The sequence below is a fragment of the Aotus nancymaae genome, unplaced genomic scaffold (genome assembly GCF_030222135.1).
Source record: "Aotus nancymaae isolate 86718 unplaced genomic scaffold, 86718_ANA_hifiasm-v0.15.2.pri h1tg000058l, whole genome shotgun sequence".
Taxonomy (NCBI): domain Eukaryota; kingdom Metazoa; phylum Chordata; class Mammalia; order Primates; family Aotidae; genus Aotus; species Aotus nancymaae.
In genome coordinates, this window is record NW_026988472.1 from 12,110,442 (window position 1) to 12,129,261 (window position 18,820).

An 18,820-nucleotide genomic window follows, 5' to 3' on the forward strand; every position below is an offset into this window, starting at 1 on the left:
TTCCTACCCTTTTAATCTAAGGAACTCTAGCTTATCCATTCTCACTTTTTGCAGAACTTCCATCTCACTTCTCCCAGCCCCAGGTGTCCCTTCTCTGTCCTCTCCAGAATATTCTCAGCATCTCTCATTACATGGTTAAGTTGTTTTTAGTTTAGTTTAGGTTATTGTTTACTTCTTTTATGTAAAGAGCTGGTCATATTCATTTTAATGCCTAAAACAATGTCTGGCTCATATTGGGTGTTCATATGTTGGTAGAGTAACCAAACATCCAGAAAGTAAAGGTGACTTTTTCAAGATCAGGTCACCTAGAGGGGACAAAACTGAGACTGGAAGACGAGTACCTCTTTTATTGCCTCATACTGCAGAACGGTGCTCCTCCTAGTACAGCATAAAACTGGATAAGTACAATATCTATTGTGCAATTACTAAGTCAATTTAAGCTCATTTGCTTATAATTAAGATGATTAAATTTTGCTTTATAAATCAAATTTTTACATATTGTATATATGGATGCCTATGATGCATGAATAGTTTTGCGTGAAATTTATATAGTAACAAACAGTTAAAACAGCTGAAGTAGATAGGAAAGTCACAAGGAAGAAACAAAAATGGGCTTTTAGTGACCATACTTTGATAGTTAAAAAAATTATTGTGACATTTTCCAGGCATACTGTTTAAAAGATTACGTGGGCTGGGCTTGATGATTTGCAATTACACGTCCGTAATTGCAGCACTTTGGGAGGCCAAGGCAGGTGGATCACCCAAGGTCAGAAGTTCAAGACCAGCCTGGCTAACATGGTGAAACCCCATCTCTGCTAAAAATACAAAATTACCTGGGCATGGTGGTCCATACCTGTAATCCCAGCTACTCAGGAGGCTGAGACGGGAGAATTGCTTGAATCCAGGAGGCGGAGGTTGCAGTGAGCCGAGATCGCACCATTGCACTCCAGCCTGGGAGACAAGAATGAAACTCCACCTTGGGGGAAAAAAAAAAAAAAAGACTATATGAGCTGTAGTATGGAAGATCTAAGGATGGAAATGGCCAAATTTGAAAAATTGCATTGTGGCTTAATAAATGCTTGAATCAAATTTGCTTGCAACTTACATATTGTGATTCTTGTGCCTTCAGGTTCTTCAGTTTTCCATAGCATATTGCAGAAATCAGTTGGGGTTTAGAAACTGAGACCCATATATTGATTTGCAAAAGGATAGAGAAATATATTTTGGTCTGGGTACATTCTCAATTTCAGGATTTTTTTTTTTTTTTTTTTTTTTTTTGAGACAGAGTCTTGCTCTGTCACCGAGGCTGGAGTGCAGTGGTGTGATCTCGGCTCACTGCAGCCTCCACCTCCTAGGCTCAAGCTATTCTTGTGCCTCAGCCTCCCAAGTAGCTGGGATTACAGATGTGTACCACCATGCCTGGGTAGTTTTTGTATTTTTAACAGAGGTTTTGTCATATTGGCCAGGATGGTCTTGAACTCCTGGTCTCATCTGATCCTCCCACCTTGGCCTCCCAAAGTACTGTGATTAAAAGCATGAGTCACTATACCTGGCCTCAGAATTTTTTAAAGACGTGTAAGTTTTAGGGCCAGGCACGGTGGCCCACTCCTGTAATCCCAGCACTTTTGGAGGCCGAGATGGGCGGATTGCCTGAGCTCAGGAGTTCGAGACCAGCCTGGGCAACACGGTGAAACCCCGTCTCTACTAAAATACAAAAAATTAGCCAGGTATGGTGGCATGCCGGTGGTCTGCACCTGTAGTCCCAGCTACTCAGGAGGCCGAGGCAGGAGAATTGCAAGAACCCGGGAGGCGGAGGTTGCAGTGAGCCAAGATCATGCCACTGCACTCCAGCCTGGGTGACAGAGCAAGACTCCATCTCAAAAAAAAAAAAAAAGAAGAAGTAGAAGTTTTAAAAATGAGGCATCAAAAAAGAAAAAGCGTCAGAAAGCTGAAATAGCAAGGTCATGATTAAGATCATTGGATACGTAGGATATGAGTTGAATTTTTCACAGCCCCTTTTATTAAAATCATTTTAAAATATATTATTGACCCTGGTACTCTACAAAGCTTAGTACATTTTTTACTTATATAAATTCCAAATAGGCTAAAAGCCTACTGACGATATTGACAGTGGCAACGATGATGTAGGTGTCACCTGGGTTAAGTCATGAGAAAACTCAAACCATAGTGCCACAGATGCTACCCGTTTAGCTTTGCATGCCCAGAATACAATTTAATAACAAAGAGAGTGGATCCGTCTTCTGGGGGGTGTGTATTTTGACTAAGATCATTTAAGTTTTATATTATTATTGAGAGAAACAGTTTGTCCTGTTAATGTTTTTATTGTGTTTCAAAATCATTGAGACTAAGAACTTATATTTTAGCACTAAGAACTGTGCCTGGCACCCAATAGGCATTTAATTGATATTTGTTGAATAATGTTAATAATACTCAAGGTCTGTGTTTTGTTCCTGCAGGTTGATCCAAAAGACTACATGTTCAGTGGACTGAAGGATGAAACAGTAGGTCGCTTACCTGGGACAGTAGCAGGACAACAGTTTCTCATTCAAGACTGTGAGAACTGTAACATCTATATTTTTGATCACTCTGCTACAATTACCATTGATGACTGTACTAACTGCATAATTTTTCTGGGACCCGTGAAAGGCAGTGTGTTTTTCCGGAATTGCAGAGATTGCAAGTGCACGTTAGCCTGCCAACAATTTCGTGTGCGTGATTGTAGAAAGCTGGAAGTCTTTTTGTGCTGTGCCACTCAACCTATCATTGAGTCATCCTCAAATATCAAATTTGGCTGTTTTCAATGGTACTATCCTGAATTAGCTTTCCAGTTCAAAGATGCAGGGCTAAGTATCTTCAACAATACATGGAGTGACATTCATGACTTTACACCTGTGTCAGGAGAACTCAACTGGAGCCTTCTTCCAGAAGATGCTGTGGTTCAGGACTATGTTCCTGTACCTACTACTGAAGAGCTCAAAGCTGTTCGTGTTTCCACAGAAGCCAATAGAAGCATTGTTCCAATATCCTGGGGTCATAGACAGAAGAGCAGCGATGAATCATGCTTAGTGGTATTATTTGCTGGTGATTATACTATTGCAAATGCCAGGAAACTAATTGACAAGGTAAGGAGAAAGAGAAAAGAAATAGTCATACACCTAGATTTAAAAATGGACCATTCGGGAGTACTTGCATTCTTTTCAAATTGGCTATTTGAAACATAGGCAACTGCCGGGTGCAGTGGCTCACACCTGTAATCCCAGCACTTTGGGAGGCCAAGGCAGGTGGATCACGAGGTCAGGAGTTCAAGACCAGCCTGGCCAAGATGGTGAAACCCCGTCTCTACTAAAAATACAAAAAATTAGCCGGATGTGGTGGCACACGCCTGTAATCCCAGCTACTCGGGAGGCTGAGGTGGAGAATTGCTTAAACCCGGGAGGCAGAGGTTGCAGTGAGCCAAGATTACGCCACTGCACTCCAACTTGGTGACAGAGCAGGACTGCATTTCAAAAAAAAAAGAAAAAAAGAAAGAAAGAAGAAATTCAGGCAACCCTCAAGTTATAGTCCTTTGCCTCCGCCCCCTGCCCCAACAGATTTGTCTGTAAGTAGATTGCTTGGGCCTTAAAATACTTTCTCAAAGAAACTTAAAAAAAAATTCAATTCAGTAAGCATTAAGCACCTATTTTTTTTTTTTTTTTTGAGACAGAATTTTGCTCTTGTCACCCAGGCTGTGCAATGGTATGATCTCAGCTCACTACAACCTCCGCCTCCTGGGTTCAAGTGATTCTCCTGCCTCAGCCTCCCAAGTAGCTGGGATTACAGGCATGCACCACCACGCCCAGCTAATTTTTGTATTCTTAGTAGAGATGGGGTTTTACCATGTTGGCCAGGCTAGTCTTGAACTGCTGACCTCAGGTGATCCGCCCGTCTCGGCCTCCCAAAGTGCTGGGATTACAGGTGTGAACCACCGTGCCCAGCTAGCACCTATTATGTGCTAGTTACTATTACCATATTTCACTGATGATAGGATGCCTGTTTGTTTTCCAAGGTTTTGCTTATGTGGAATGCATCTTATAATTGATAGCAACTTAGAAATGACAAACTACAGTATATGCTAGAGATGAAGATACATACACAAAATTATTTGCCCTTAAAGAGTTTCCATTATACTAAATGATTTCTGGAGAAGCTCACAAAAAGTAGCACTGCTTAGTAAAGCATGACATTTTATAATTATTTAGTGGGGAAATTTCTTTGGAGTTCTAATTGGTTAGGGGGTAGAAAATGCATTTTTGGTGGCGGGGGGGGACGAAGTCTTGCTCTGTTGTCAGGCTGGAGTGCAGTGGTACGATCTTGGCTCACTGCAGCCTTCATCTCCTGGGTTTAAGTGATTCTCCTGCCTCAGCCTCCCAAGTAGCTGGGACTACAGACAAGTGCCACCACACCCAGCTAATTTTTTTGTATTTTCAGTAGAGACAGGGTTTCACCATGCTAGCCAGGATGCCCTCGATCTCTTGACCTTGTGATCCGCCTGCCTTGGGCCTCCCAAAGTGCTGGGATTACAAGCATGAGCCACTGTGCCTGGCTGAAAATACATTTAGGAATACTCCCTTTGAACCCTGTTGTGACTGTGGGAGCAACCTCCACATTATGTTCCTTATTTTCCTGTACTCTATTGCCATAGAAGGGAGCTTTGTGTAGAAGAGTGAGATGGAAGCTAGGTTGGCAAAGTTTATAGGCTTATGAACAGTGGGTCTTGGTGAGCTCATAAGTAGAGAAGGTTTCTAGGGTAGCAACTTCTGCTTGAAAAATAATTGGAGATATAGAGGTTAGGGGCTCCAGAAGCAGCAGTTCCTTTGTTGGTGGATGCTCCAGTGGGAAGGCAGCAGTAGGATGTATTGATTATCCATTAATCAGGTTCCTTCAGGAGGAATCTGTTTGAATTTAAAAATCAAATTTGCGGCCGGGCGCGGTGGCTCACGCCTGTAATCCCAGCACTTTGGGAGGCCGAGGCGGGTGGATCACGACGTCAGGAGATCGAGACCGTCCTGGTCAACATGATGAAACCCCGTCTCTACTAAAATTACAAAAAATTAGCTGGGCATAGTGGCGTGTGCCTGTAATCCCAGCTACTCAGGAGGCTGAGGCAGGAGAATTGCCTGAACCCAGGAGGTAGAGGTTGCAGTGAGCCGAGATCGCACCACTGCACTCCAGCCTGGGTAACAAGAGCGAAACTCCGTCTCAAAAAAAAAAAAAAAAAAAAAAAAAAAATCAAACTTGCAGAAATGGAGAAGTGAATGGAAAAACTCATCAAGTCTCTTTTTATTTTTTTGAGACAGAGTGTAGCTTTGTCTCCCAGGCTGGAGTGCAGTGGCAGGATCTCAGCTCACTGCAACCTCTGCCTCCCGGGTTTAAGCAATTCTTCTGCCTCGCCTCCTGGGTAGCTGGGATTACAGATGTTCGCCACCATGCCCGCTAACTTTTGTATTTTTAGTTGAGACAGGGTTTTGCCATATTGGTCAGGCTGGTCTTAAACTCCTGACCTCAAGCAATCTACCCACCTTGGCCTCCCAAAGTGCTGAGATTATAGGTGTGAGCCACCACGCTCGGCTGGAAAGCTCATTATGTCTCTTTTTTTTTTTTTTTGAGACGGAGTTTCGCTCTTGTTACCCAGGCTGGAATGCAATGGCGTGATCTCGGCTCACTGCAACCTCCGCCTCCTGGGTTCAGGCAATTCTCCTGCCTCAGCCTCCTGAGTAGCTAGGATTACAGGCACGCGCCACCATGACCAGCTAATCTTTTTTTTTTTTTTTTGTATTTTTAGTAGAGACGGGATTTCGCCATGTTGACCAGGATGGTCTCAATCTCTCGACCTCGTGATCCACCCGCCTCGGCCTCCCAAAGTGCTGGGATTACAGGCGTGAGCCACCGCGCCCGGCCTATGTCTCTTTTTGAACGGATTTTTTTAAAAGTTGGAACATATCAAAAGGAAAGATTTTAGGAAAATATTAAAAATGAATACCTCTTAATAGCTGTACATTCTACAATGTAGAAAACCCATGTAGAAATGTATGAAATCTACAAAGTATGTCTGAGGTGTAGTTTTTAAACCAACAGAAACCAAAGTATAATTTTAAGATTTTAGATTTTCTTTTTTGCTTATGCCAATGTGATAAAAACTTTCTATGAATCTGGTAAGATATAGAAAAAGGTACTTCTGGCTTTTGAGCTATCTGATCACATGTTAATCCAATATCTGAGAGGTAAATGTTTTTATTATACTGTATGGTGATTTTTTTTTAAACTACATACAGTTTTCAAAATATGTAATTATTTAGGTTAAACTCCTTTTTCGTAGGTAATGAGGAATGGACATAAATAATATTTAGCATGTTTAAAGAAAAAAGCCATCGAAACAGTGTTTCTTCATGAGTCATCAAATGTTCTTTAACCTTTTAACCTTTAGTATCTGGTATGTGAAATGGCAGTGTTTGTGTGACCTTGAAAAGAATATGATGAGGAAGAATGATGTCCTTTAGATGTCCTCTGGAATACAATATAAACAATAATCCCAGAGCAATAATAATAACTAACACTTACATAGTGTTTACTGTATGCCAGGCACTATTGTAAGGAATTTAAATGAATTAACTCAATACTCAAAACAACTCTATGAAATAAGTGCCATTATTCCCCATTTTACAGATATGAGAAATAGACCATAAAGAGGGTAAGTACCTTGCAGAAGGTCATTCAGCTGGTAAACAGCAGAGCCATGATTCCAATCCAGGCAGTCTGGCTGTGTAGGCCACACCTTCACCCTTAAACATGATGCTGTTATGCTGCTTCAGTGGTAAAGGAAAGTTGCTGAATGCCTGGTGGAGTAGGAATGTGACTGAAAGCATGTGGACTCAAGGGCCTTCTAGTCTAAGGACTATTTAAAAGGCTACAGTTATCCTATCTTATTCTGGCAGTACAGAATTAAGGAATGAAGAGAACAAACAAAAATAAAAAATAAAATGCCAAGTACATATGAAGAGGGTATCAAAATATGCTGAAAGACAGAAGACTTACATATTATATTGAGAGATTACCTTTTTTTAATTTTTATTTTTTTATTTTTTTTTGAGAGATTACCTTTTTTAAAAAATGAAATGAGTTCATATGGAAATATGTATAGAAACTAGTGAATCTTGAGATAAAAAAATAAAACTTGAGTCTTTCTCATGTCATAACACAAATGTTAGGACGGCTTAGACTGAAACTGTGATTGCTAACTCTATATTTGTTAAACCGCAGGAGGATCACAGAATTTTATTTCACATTGTTTTAATACATTAAATAATGAATTTTTTGTGATAAGAAGTATAAAACTTGGGAGAGGGTAGGAAGTCCAAAAAGGCTGGGTAAAGCAGAAAGTACATTCCATAGGGAGCCAAGAGAAGTTACTAGGCTTTGGTTTTCTCACCTAAAAATCAGATTCCTCGACTTCTCTTGCCTACGTCACAGATATGTACAGGATAAATTAAAGTAAAATAGTTTGAATTGTTTAGGAGTATTTCATCATTTGAAATTGAAGTTGGTAGTTACCACTATTTTCAAGTCTTTAAAAGTAGAAGAATTTTCATGAAAAGGAGTCTCTCCAAATCTGCAGTGAAATATTACAATATAGTTTGTTACTTAGGTAAAAGTATTTTGAAGTAATCATCAAAATCTTATCAGTTCCTGTCTATAAGATTAGAGATGATAAACACTCTAGAAAATAGGTAGAATTGTTTCTGTTATTTTTATTTTACAGTCATCTGGCAGTGATGTCCATGTAATTCTCCACAATTTTTAAATATATGTTTCTTTTTTTGGAGGCAGCATTGAATGAGAGTTCTGAAATAGGATTTGAGTTTGATCAAATTTAATGGAATGGTATGGAATAATGTAGCCACAGGATGAAATACTATCAGCCATTAAAACTGATTTCATGTAGAAAATGTCACAAGTAAGTGAAAATTTGTAGAATATTATGTAAGTAACTGATTTTTTTAAAAGTAGTTAAGTCTGGAAAGTTATAGATACTAAAATGTTAACAGTCATGCTTATTCTTAGGCAGTTGATTAAGAGCAGGGTTTTCTTTTTTTGCAGTTCTATGGATTTAACAATGAGCATATATTATTTCTGTAATGGGAGAAAAAGAAAACTGGGAGGGTATGCCTGTATGGCAGCAGCATCTTTTAGTTGTAGCACCCTGGTTGATATTTCTTTGTTTCTATTTTTTATTTTTCAAATGTTCTGTGTTGAGAATATATGTTACTTTTAATTATTAATCGATGATAGACTGGACAGGGAAAATGTGGCACATATACACCATGGAATACTATGCAGTCGTAAAAAAACAATGAGTTCATGTCCTTTGTAGGGACATGGATGAACCTGGAAACCATCATTCTCAGCAAACTGACACAAGAACAGAAAATCAGACACTGCATGTTCTCACTCATAGGAGGGTGATGAACGATGAGAACACATGGACACAGGGAGGGGAGCATCACACACTGGGGTCTGTCAGGGGGAACTAGGGGAGGGACAGCAGGGGGTGGGAAGGAGGGATAACATGGGGAGAAATGCCAGATATAGGTGATGGGGAGGAAGGCAGCAAACCACATTGCCATGTATGTACCTATGCAACAATCTTGCATGTTCTTCACATGTACCCCAAAACCTAAAACGCAATAAAATATATATTAAAAAAAAACTAACAAGCTTTGCTAAAAATTAAGTGATTGGAATGACTACATTTTTTTTTTAAGAGACAGGGTCTTGCGCTGTTGTCCAGGCTGGAGTGTAGTGGTGAGATCGTAGCTCAGTGTAGCCTCAAACTCCTGGGCTCAAAGGATCCTCCCACCTCAGCCTCCTGAGTAACTGGAACTACAGGCACATGCCACCACACCTGGCTAATTTTTAAAATTTTTTATAGATGGAATCTTGCTATGTTGCCCAGGCTGGTCTCAAACTCCTGGTCTCAAGTGATCCTCCCATGTTGACCTCTCAGAAACCTCAGATAGCAGGTGTGAGCCATGATGCTGGGCTGACTTTGCATTTTTAAAGACTACTTTCATAATTACTTTAAAAATTAATACGTCCTTGTGGAGAATTATAGAAATAAGAAAGAGTAAAATAAGTTCAAAATCATATAATTGTACCATACCTTGAATAATCTTTTTAGGAATAATTTTTAAATTTATTTAAGAGACAGGGTCAGATTAACTAGGTTTGAATCACAGCTCTGTCACTTAATTGTTAAATGTCCCTTAATCACTGTGTGCCTTAGTTTTCACATCTGTACAGTGAGGGTAATGATACCTACTTCATGGGAGGGTTAAACATATACATGTAAAGTACATAAAGCTGCCTGCCACATAGTAAGTGCTTGGTAAGTGTGATTTACCGTTATTGTGCTATACTATATACATTTGTATCATGCTTTTTAAAATTAACATTATTGGCCAGGTACAGTGGCTCATGCCTGTAATTCCAGCATCTTGGGTGGCTGAGGCAGGAGGATGGCTTGAGCCCAGAAGTTCAAGATCAGCCTGGCAACATGGCAAGACCCTGTCTCTACAAAAAAAATTTAAAAAGTTAGTCGGGCACGGTGGCACAGGCCTGTAGTCCTAGCTACTTGGGAGGCTGAAGTGGGAGGATCACTTGAGCCCAGGAGTTTGAGGCTGCAGTGAGCTATGATTGCACAACTACATTCCAGCCGGGGCAACAGAGTGAGACCCTGTCTCAAAAAAAAAAAGAAAAACTATATAAAATTAACATTATTACATAAGCTTTTCCCCATTTTATTGTAACATCTTTGTTGTATTTAATGAACTATGATAAATGTAATGAACTGTGGCATTTCATCATGTGACTGTACCATAATTTACTTAACCATTCTCTTCTCATTGGACATTTGCAGTATCACCAAACTAAAGCTTCCATCTGGTAGTAGAAAAACTTTAACCATGTATTAAACTTGAGAGATAATTCACATTTATTTGACCCTTAATCTTAACTGCAGTACTAAGCCAGAACTACCCATCTGGAAGAAAGAATCTCATATAGTGAGAACTTATTATAGCAAACACCCTGAATTAGACTTATAATTACAACGAAAATCAGTGTGCTGTTGAGAAATACTAGAATAGGAAATCATTGTTTTAGTCTCAGAAATTCATTTTAAAATCTAAATGAAATTTTATTTTCACAGATGGTTGGTAAAGGCTTTTTTCTAGTTCAGACGAAGGAAGTGTCCGTGAAAGCTGAGGATGTTCAAAGGGTTTTTCGGGAAAAAGCACCTGACTTCCTTCCTCTTCTGAACACAGGTACCTTCTGGATGATTGGTATACTTTTGTGGTTATTTTCTTTACATGCTGATTTGATTTACTTTTGCCTTTAACATTTCTTTTGCATTGCCTTCTCTTTCTCATTTGTTCTTTGTTTTTTTTTCTATTATTGTTCAGAAATGTTAAAATTTCACATCACTCAAGGAGCCCTAGATAACTAACTAGAAATTAGGCATTCCTTTTTTTCCCTATCCTGTGTTCTTAGTACTGAAAGTCACATTTTATGATGTATCTTATTATTATTTTAATTTTTATTGTATTATTGTTTTACCTGTATAGTGTAGTGAGTAAACATTTCATACTCCCTGCTCAGAGTTGCAAAGCACTTGATAAAGATTCTGTCTACCTTCAGTGTGCTTTAATCATACTGGAAAAGAAATAAGAAATATAAAGTGGTGTATTATTTTATGTATTTCATATGATTGATTAATTTCCCTTGTATAATTAAAATGCCACCAATAAATTTCGGATATTGGATATAGGTCTTCAAAGAGAGGAACTTAAGTATGTGTGCCCACCTGAAGGGTTACTGTCTGCCTACCTGTATTTGAAAGTGTATTGATTCTAGAGGACAGAGTATTCTTTATCTGTTCAGAGTGCGGACATTGTTTGCTGAAGGCTCATCAGGCTTTCCTTGACTGGCCTGAGCAAATATGTATAGTAATATGCAGTGTTGATTGAGTATACCCTAGAGAGGGGGCACGTCTGTATTTTATATGCTCTTTATGTATAAAAATATTATAATAAACTGTGAAAACCTGTATGAAATGTTAGAGGATTGTTAGGATAATAAGTAATGCTGGGTGTAACTCAGCTGGTAAGTATTAATGCAGTATTTGATAAAACTTTTGTGATTACTGTAGTAGTAGCAAGGACTTGCTCCAACCCTCTGCATGAATCTACCCCAGAATATATGTAGGAAATTCTTTTGGAGGCCAAGGCGGGTGGATCACCTGAGGTCAGGAGTTCAAGACCAGCCTGACCAACATGGTGAAACCCCATCTTAAAAAAAAAAAAAAAAAAAAGGAAATTCTGACCTGACCCCTTTGATGTAACCATTTTGACATGGGAACATTTGGAAGCTTGAAAATGAACATTTAACCTCTTAGCAGCTTTTGGAAATTGAATCAGGTAATAAGTGTATTGGACATCCTAAAGTGTGAGAGTTAGTAATAAAGTGAGCATGTCGGTAGATCTAAATTAATGATTTATGTACTTGTGTGATGTTAGTGAAGTAGTATTACAGAATTGCTCCAACCCAAATATAGTATCTGCATTTAAGTAACAGAACATTCCACATGGAAGAAGTAAAATGTTCTGTTGCTGCAAAAAGTAGAACTAAAACCAATAAGCAAATGTTGCAGGAATTTCAGCAAATAAACATTATATAAACAAGTCTTAAACACCAGAGATGCCTGTAGGAGGTATTCAAAGACTGATGAGTTCATATCAAAAGATCATAGGAGCCACCTTGAAGGAGTTTCCATGGGCCAAATTTGGGACAATTTAACAATTAAAAAGAATACTGGGACTGGATGTAGTGCCTCAAACCTGTAATCCCAGCATTTTGGGAGGGTGAGGTGGAAGGATTGCTTAAGGCCAGGAGTTTGAAACAAACCTGGACAACATAGCAAGACCCTGTCTCTACAGAAAATACAAAAATTAGCTGGGGGTGATGCACATTTGCCGTCCCAGCCACTCAGGAGGCTGAGGTAGGAGGGTCACTTGAGCCCAGGAGCTTGAGGCTGCAGTGAGCCATGCTCATGCTGCTGCACTATAGCCTGGGCAACAGAGCAAGAGCTTGTCTCAAAAAAAAAGAGAAGAATGAAGGTAATGATTTAACAACAGAAATCTGTGCATCCATATTGTTAAACAAAAAGGGGAGGGAAGAAAGGAATGTTCATCTGCTCTTTACAGAATATTGTGAGCTAAAAAATGCAGAAGGAATGATGGACTTTGGAAATCATCATTTTCCAACGCCAGTGTAATAATTATTTCAGACAAAGATTATCAGTGGGTGGTAAAACGATTGGGGTAAAAGTTGCTAAGAAGTAGGATAGTTATACATCCTAATTCAAAGGGGAAGTGTACCTTTACAGCAGAGATTTGGTGATCACCATGCTAACCCAGTGATCAAACAGCATCACTGATGGACACCCTAACATTGTGTTACTCGTGATGTGATGCAGTGAAAAATACGCAACATCACCTGTATAGTGTTCTTGCCCAAGTAACCTGAATCTAATTGAGCCAAGACTTAACTTCTAGTTTGTAGGAAGAAAAGAAATACGTTAAATGACACCATAAGGAAGTAATAAGACAAATCCAAAATAGAAGACATTCTACAAGACAACTGGCTAGGTCTCTTCAGACAGTGTAATGGAAAACCAAAAAGATACGGGAATTATTCTGGATTAAGAGACTAAAGAGACATAACAACTAAATGCAATGAGTGAACCTTGATTGGATCTTAGGTTGGGTTGGAGTGAGCTGTAAAAGGCATTTTTGGGACAAGTAGTGGAGTTTGAAGATGCGATAGAATTATCATTAATAGCCTTTGGTATGATAATGGTGCTGTAGTTATGCAGAAGCTACAAGCTGAAGTGTCCTGATGTCTGCTACTTTCAAATGAGTCAGCAAAACAAAGCATATATGTGCAGATAGATGGTATTTATTGTGTAATAAAGCAAATGTGGACAAGTGTTAGCTTTTGGTGGTGTAGGTGAAAGGCAAATGCATATTTATGCTATTCTTTCAACTCTTCTATAATGTGTAGAAATTTTCAAAATAATAAGTTGGGGAAAACTTTTAAGCTACTCAGCAGTGGAATAGTGAGTAGACTGGCAGTGAAGATATTCTAGCAGGAGTTGGATGGACTGGGCCCTTATCTAAAAGTGGCCATCAGTCATTCTAAGGCAGGGTGTCTCAACCTTGGCACTATAGGCATTTTAGGCCAGGTAATTTTTTGTTGTGAGAGGCTGTCCCGTACCTTACAAGATGTTTAGCAGCATCTCTGGCCTCTACCCATTAGATGCCAATAAAACACCACCCCAGTTGTGGCAACCAAAAATGATTCCAGATGTTGCCAGATGTCCCCAGGGCTATGGGAGGGAGGCAAAATTGCTGCCAGTTGAGAACCACTGTACTGAACTAAGAGTGGTCTTATTTATTTATTTTGAGAATTCACATGTATCTTAAATAGTTTGCACCTCAGAGTCTCTCAGTTTTCCTCTTCAGTTGCAATAGTCACATTTATTTTCAATATTTAATAAAGCTATTTGACTGCTTAGCAAGATAATTCATTGTTTTTCATGATGAGGATCTCCAGATCTGACTAATCCTCAGAACTATCCAGGGTGCTTTTAAAAACGTAATTTTCAGCCCGGCATGGTGGCTCATACCTGTAATTCCCGCACTTGGAAAGGCCGAGGCAGGTGGATTGCTTGAGCCTAGAAGTTCAAGACCAGCCTGGACAACATGGCAAAACCCCATCTCTACAGAAATTAGCTGGGAATGGTGGTGTGCGCCTGTAGTCCCAGCTACCTGGAGGCTGAGGTGGGAGGATCACCTGAGCCCAGGGAGGTTGAGGCTGCAGTGACCCATGATCTCACCACTGCACTCCAGCTTAGGCAACAGAGCAAGACCTTGTCTCAAATACATGAATACATAAACAAAATTTCTTTTTTCTCTTTTTTGAGACAGGATCTTACTCTGTTGCTCAGGCTAGAGTGCAGTGGTACAATCTTGGCTCATTGTAACCTCTGTCTCCGGGGCTGAAGCAATCCTCCTGCCTCTGTCTCCTGAGCTCAAGCAATCCTTTCACCTCAGCCTCCCAGGTAGCTGGGACTACAGGCATGCGCCACCATTCCTGGCTAATTTTTGTATTTTTTGTAGAGACGGCGTTTTGCCATGTTGCGCAGGCTGGTCTCGAACTCGTGAGCTCAAGTGAATCCTCCCGCCTCAGCCTCCCAAAGTGCTGAGATTACAGGCGTGAACCACTGAGCCCAGCCAGTAAACAAGTTTTCTACTCCTACCCCAGAAAGCCTGATTCAAAAATCTTTGAGATGTACCCTTGGAATATTCCATTTTTGATTAGTCAGACTTGGGTTCTTTTGTTTTAGGGAGTCATTCATTCATTTATTCAACAAAGTAGATGAGGTCTTACAAGTAGGAGAGAGAGAGAGTCAGCTAATGTAGGGCCTTATAAGCCACTGTAGAGACTTTGGCTTCTGTAGTAGTCTGAGTGAGATGAGATGCTGCTGGACATTTGTGGGCTTTTTAAAAATAAACGTTTTATATTGGAATGATTTTAGGTTTACAGAAAAATTGCAAAGATAGTACAGAAAGTTTCTGTATATCCCTTACCCAGCTTCCCTAAATGTTAACATAACCATAGTACATTTGTCAAAGCTAAGAAATTTACATTGGTAAAATGCTAACTTAAACTACAGACTTTATTCAAATTTTACCAGTTTTTCCACTTATGTCCTTTTTCAGTTCCAGAATTCAATCCAAGATCCCACATTGCTTTTTGTTGCCATGTCTCCTTAATTTCCTGTGACAGATGTGACAGTTCTTCAGTCTTTCCTTGTTTTTCATAATCTTGAAACTTTTGAACAGTAGTGGTCAATTGTTTTGTAGAATGTTCCTCAATTTATGTTTATCTGACATTTTCCTCTGGTTAGACTAGGGTTATGGGTTTTTAGGAAGAGACAAAGTACCCTTCTCATCACATGACATCACAGGGCACATGATGTCAATATGAGGTGGTATCTGCCAGATTTCTCTGCTGTAAAGTTTCCATGTTTCCCTTTCCATACTCCGTTCTTTGACAATGAGTCACTAAGACCAGTACACAATCAAGGAGTGGAGATTTAAGTTCTACCATCTGGAGAGAGGAATATCCACATACATTATTTGGAATTCTGTAAGAAAGATTTGTCCTGGCTGGGTGTGGTGGCTCATGGCTGTAATCCTAGCACTTTGGGAGGCCAAGGTGGGCGGATCATGAGGTCAAGAGATCAAGACCATCCTGGCCAACATGGTGAAACCTCATCTCTACTGAAAATACAAAAATTAGCCAGGCATGGCGGCTCAAGCCTGTAGTCCCAACTACTTGGGAGGCTGAGGCAGGAGAATCACTTGAACCTGGGAGGTGGAGGTTGTAGTGAGCCAACATCACACCACACCACATCAACATGACAGAGTAGGACCCTGTCTCAATAAGAAAGAAAGGGGGGGGGGGAGGGGGGAGGGAGGGAGGGAAAAGAAGAAAAGAAAAAAGGAGGAAGAAAGAAGGGAGGGAGGGAAGAAGGAAGGAAGGAAAGATTTGTGTTTTCTCATTTATTCATTCATTTATTTCTCATGGGTATGTATTTTATTCTTTAGGTGGTAATTCATTACTATCAAATTGTTCCAGTTTTAACCATCTGAAGCGCTTTTAGGTTGGCTTTTTTGTCCCTTTGACATGCCCCATCCTTTTGAATTTTGAACACTTCCTTACTTTCTGGCCCTACAAGATGCTCCAGGCTCATCCTATATTTTTCCTTGCTCCAGAGCTAGTATCAACATTTCTCCAAGGAACCCTGGTTTCTTTTATTCTAGAATGATAGAAACCAAGATCTGGGTGCTAGGTGTGCCCTTTACTATTGGGATACCACTGATTCTAAGCCCTTATCAACAGACAAAGGTTAAAAAATGCATGTATGACTATTAACCTGTATATACACACACATCTATAATTCTGTATCCGTCTATTAAAATACCTCTGACCCTAATCCAGCCCCACAGGTTTCATTCTAACATCCCTTCCCTTGCTTTTTTTGTGACTTCTTACTCTGAAAGTGAGAAACCTGGCTTCCATTATATATGTTTTATTCACTTATTTGTTTAACACTAGTATACATATAATATAGTTTTAGAATTTCTAACCCATACCCCTGTGAGAAACTTATTTACCAACTCGAGTGCAGTTGGTATTATACAGTCTTTGTCTTTAGCCTTACAGTAGCCACTCGAAACAGTTTTCCAAAGTCCTGAGGTCAGCTCCCTTTTCCCTTATCCCCTTCATTGAAGTATTGGCATACATTTATAATACTGTTAGATTCGTTTGTCACAAGCTGCATTCCATCTTTGGATACCCTCACATCTTGGTTAATTTTTTAAAATTTTCATACAATAACATTCAGTTGGCATGGGTTTTGATGAGTGCATAAAGTCCACCACCCCATTTATCACCCCAGTACCAGAGAAAACAGTTCTCCCTAAAAATTTCCCTTGTGTAGCCCTTTTAGTCAGTCAACCACAACTTTTGGCAACTGATTTGTCTCCTGTCCCTATGATTTTGCCTTTTCCAGAGTGTCCCATAAATGAAATCATACAACATGTAGCCTTTTGAGTCTGGCTTCATTTGTTAAAATGCATTTGTGATTCAGCCATCTTGCTAGGTGACTCAATAAGTTGTTCTTTTTTATTGCTGAATGGTATTCCTTGTCTTGATGTACCACAGTTTGTTTTTCCATTCAATTGTTGGACATCCTGCTTGTTTCCAGTTTTTGCCAATTATGAATAAAGCCACTATAAACATTTGTGTGTAAGTTTTTTTATTGAGGTAAAATATACATATATAATTTCCCATCTTTACCATTTTTAAGTATACAGTTCAGTGGTAATAAATACATTACATTGTCTTTTTTCCCCTCATTTCCCCCCGCCCCGATCCCACTGTCCCCTTTTCCTGACTCTGAAAACTACCAGTCTTCTCTCTGTGTTCATGAGATCCACTTTTTTAGCTCCTACATGTGAGTAAGAGCATGTGATATTTGTCTTTCTGTGTTTGGCTTATTTCACTTAACCTAATGGTCCCTAGTTCCATCCATGTTGCTGAAAATGACAGGATTTCATTCATTTTATGGCTGAATAATATACCATTGTATAAATATAACGCATTTTCTTTATCCATTTATCTGTGATGGGCACTTAGGCCGATTTCATATTTTGACTGTTGTGAATAATGCTGCAGTGATCATGGGTGCAGATAATCTCTTTGACATACTGATTTCCTTGCTTTTGGATCTGTACCCAGTACTGGAATTGCTGGATCATGTTGTGGTTCTATTTTTAGTTTTTTGAGGGACCTGCATTGTATATAGGTTTTTGAGTGTACATAACTTTTCTAATCACTTGGGTAATTTGCTAGCATTTGGTATTGTCAGTTTTCTAATAGGTATGTCGTGGTATCTCTCTGTGTTTTTTAAGTCAACTTTTAATTTTGGAATAATTTTAGAGTCACAGGAAAGTTGTCAAGATAGGCCAGGCGTGGTGGCTCATACCTGTAATCTCAACCCTTTGGCAGGAGGATTGCTTGAGCCCAGGAGTTCAAGACCAGCCTAGGCAACATAATGAGACCTTGTCTCTACAAAAAAGAAAAAAAAGAATGAGCCGAGCATGGTGACATGCACCTGTAGCCCCAGCTACTCTGGAGGCTGATTTCAGGAGCAAGGCAAAGATGTCCTCCATCATTATTCTGCAAGTGTTCAGTATCACCATTAAGAATCATGTCAGAAGGCAGGGCATGGTGGCTCACGCCTGTAATCCCAGCACTTTGGGAGGCCAAGGTGGGCAGATCACCTGAGGTCAGGAGTTCGAGACCAGCCTGGCCAACATGGTAAAACCCTGTCTCTACTAAAAATACAAAAAATCAGCCAGGCGTGGTGGTGCTCACTTATAGTCCCAGCTATTTGGGAGGCTGAGGCAGGAGAACCACTTGAGCCCGGGAGATGGAGGTTGCAGTGAGCCAAGATTGCGCCACTGCACTCCAGCCTGGGCGACAGAGTGAGACTCCATCTGAAGAAAAAAAAAAGAATGATGATGTCAGTGTGTCAGTGGCCGGGCACAGTGACTCATGCCTGTAGTCCCAGCACTTTGGGAGGCTGAGGCAGGTGGATCACTTAGCCCAGGAGTTTGAGACCAGCGTGGGCAACAAGGTAAAACCCCATCTCTACAAAAAAATACAAAAATGAGCTGGGTGTGTGATGGTATGTGCCTGTAGTCCCAGCTACTTGGGAGGCCGAGGTGGGAGGATCACTTGAGCCTGGGAGGCAGAGGTTGCAGCAAGCTGAGATCACACCACTGCACTCCAGCCCTGGTGGGGAGTGACCCAGGGAGATCCTGTATCAAAAATAAAATAAAGTAAAACCCACTATGTCAGGGCTAGGCACAGTGGTTCATGCCTGTAATCCCAGCAATTTGGGAGGTCAAGGTAGGAAGATTGCTTGAAGCCGAGATCCCATCTCTTTATTAAAAAAATTTAAATTAAATTAAAATTTTAAAAAGGAATTATGTCAGTTGTAAGTTTTCATACATACCTTTCTTTTTTTTTTTTTTTTGATGGAGTTTCGCTCTTGTTGCCCAGGCTGGAG

The 18,820-nt window shown here is 40.0% G+C and overlaps 1 protein-coding gene across 3 annotated transcripts in view; it reads left to right on the forward strand.

Moving 5' to 3' along the window:
* LOC105716700 (RP2 activator of ARL3 GTPase) overlaps positions 1–18,820 on the forward strand; it is a 43,378-nt gene that overhangs the window by 12,391 nt on the left and 12,167 nt on the right. For all 3 annotated transcript variants that reach the window (XM_064364393.1, XM_064364395.1, XM_064364394.1), the window contains 2 exons: positions 2,478–3,143; positions 10,265–10,379. In XM_064364393.1, coding sequence (XP_064220463.1) covers positions 2,478–3,143; positions 10,265–10,379 — 781 coding nt within the window. The remainder of the gene's footprint in view (positions 1–2,477; positions 3,144–10,264; positions 10,380–18,820) is intronic.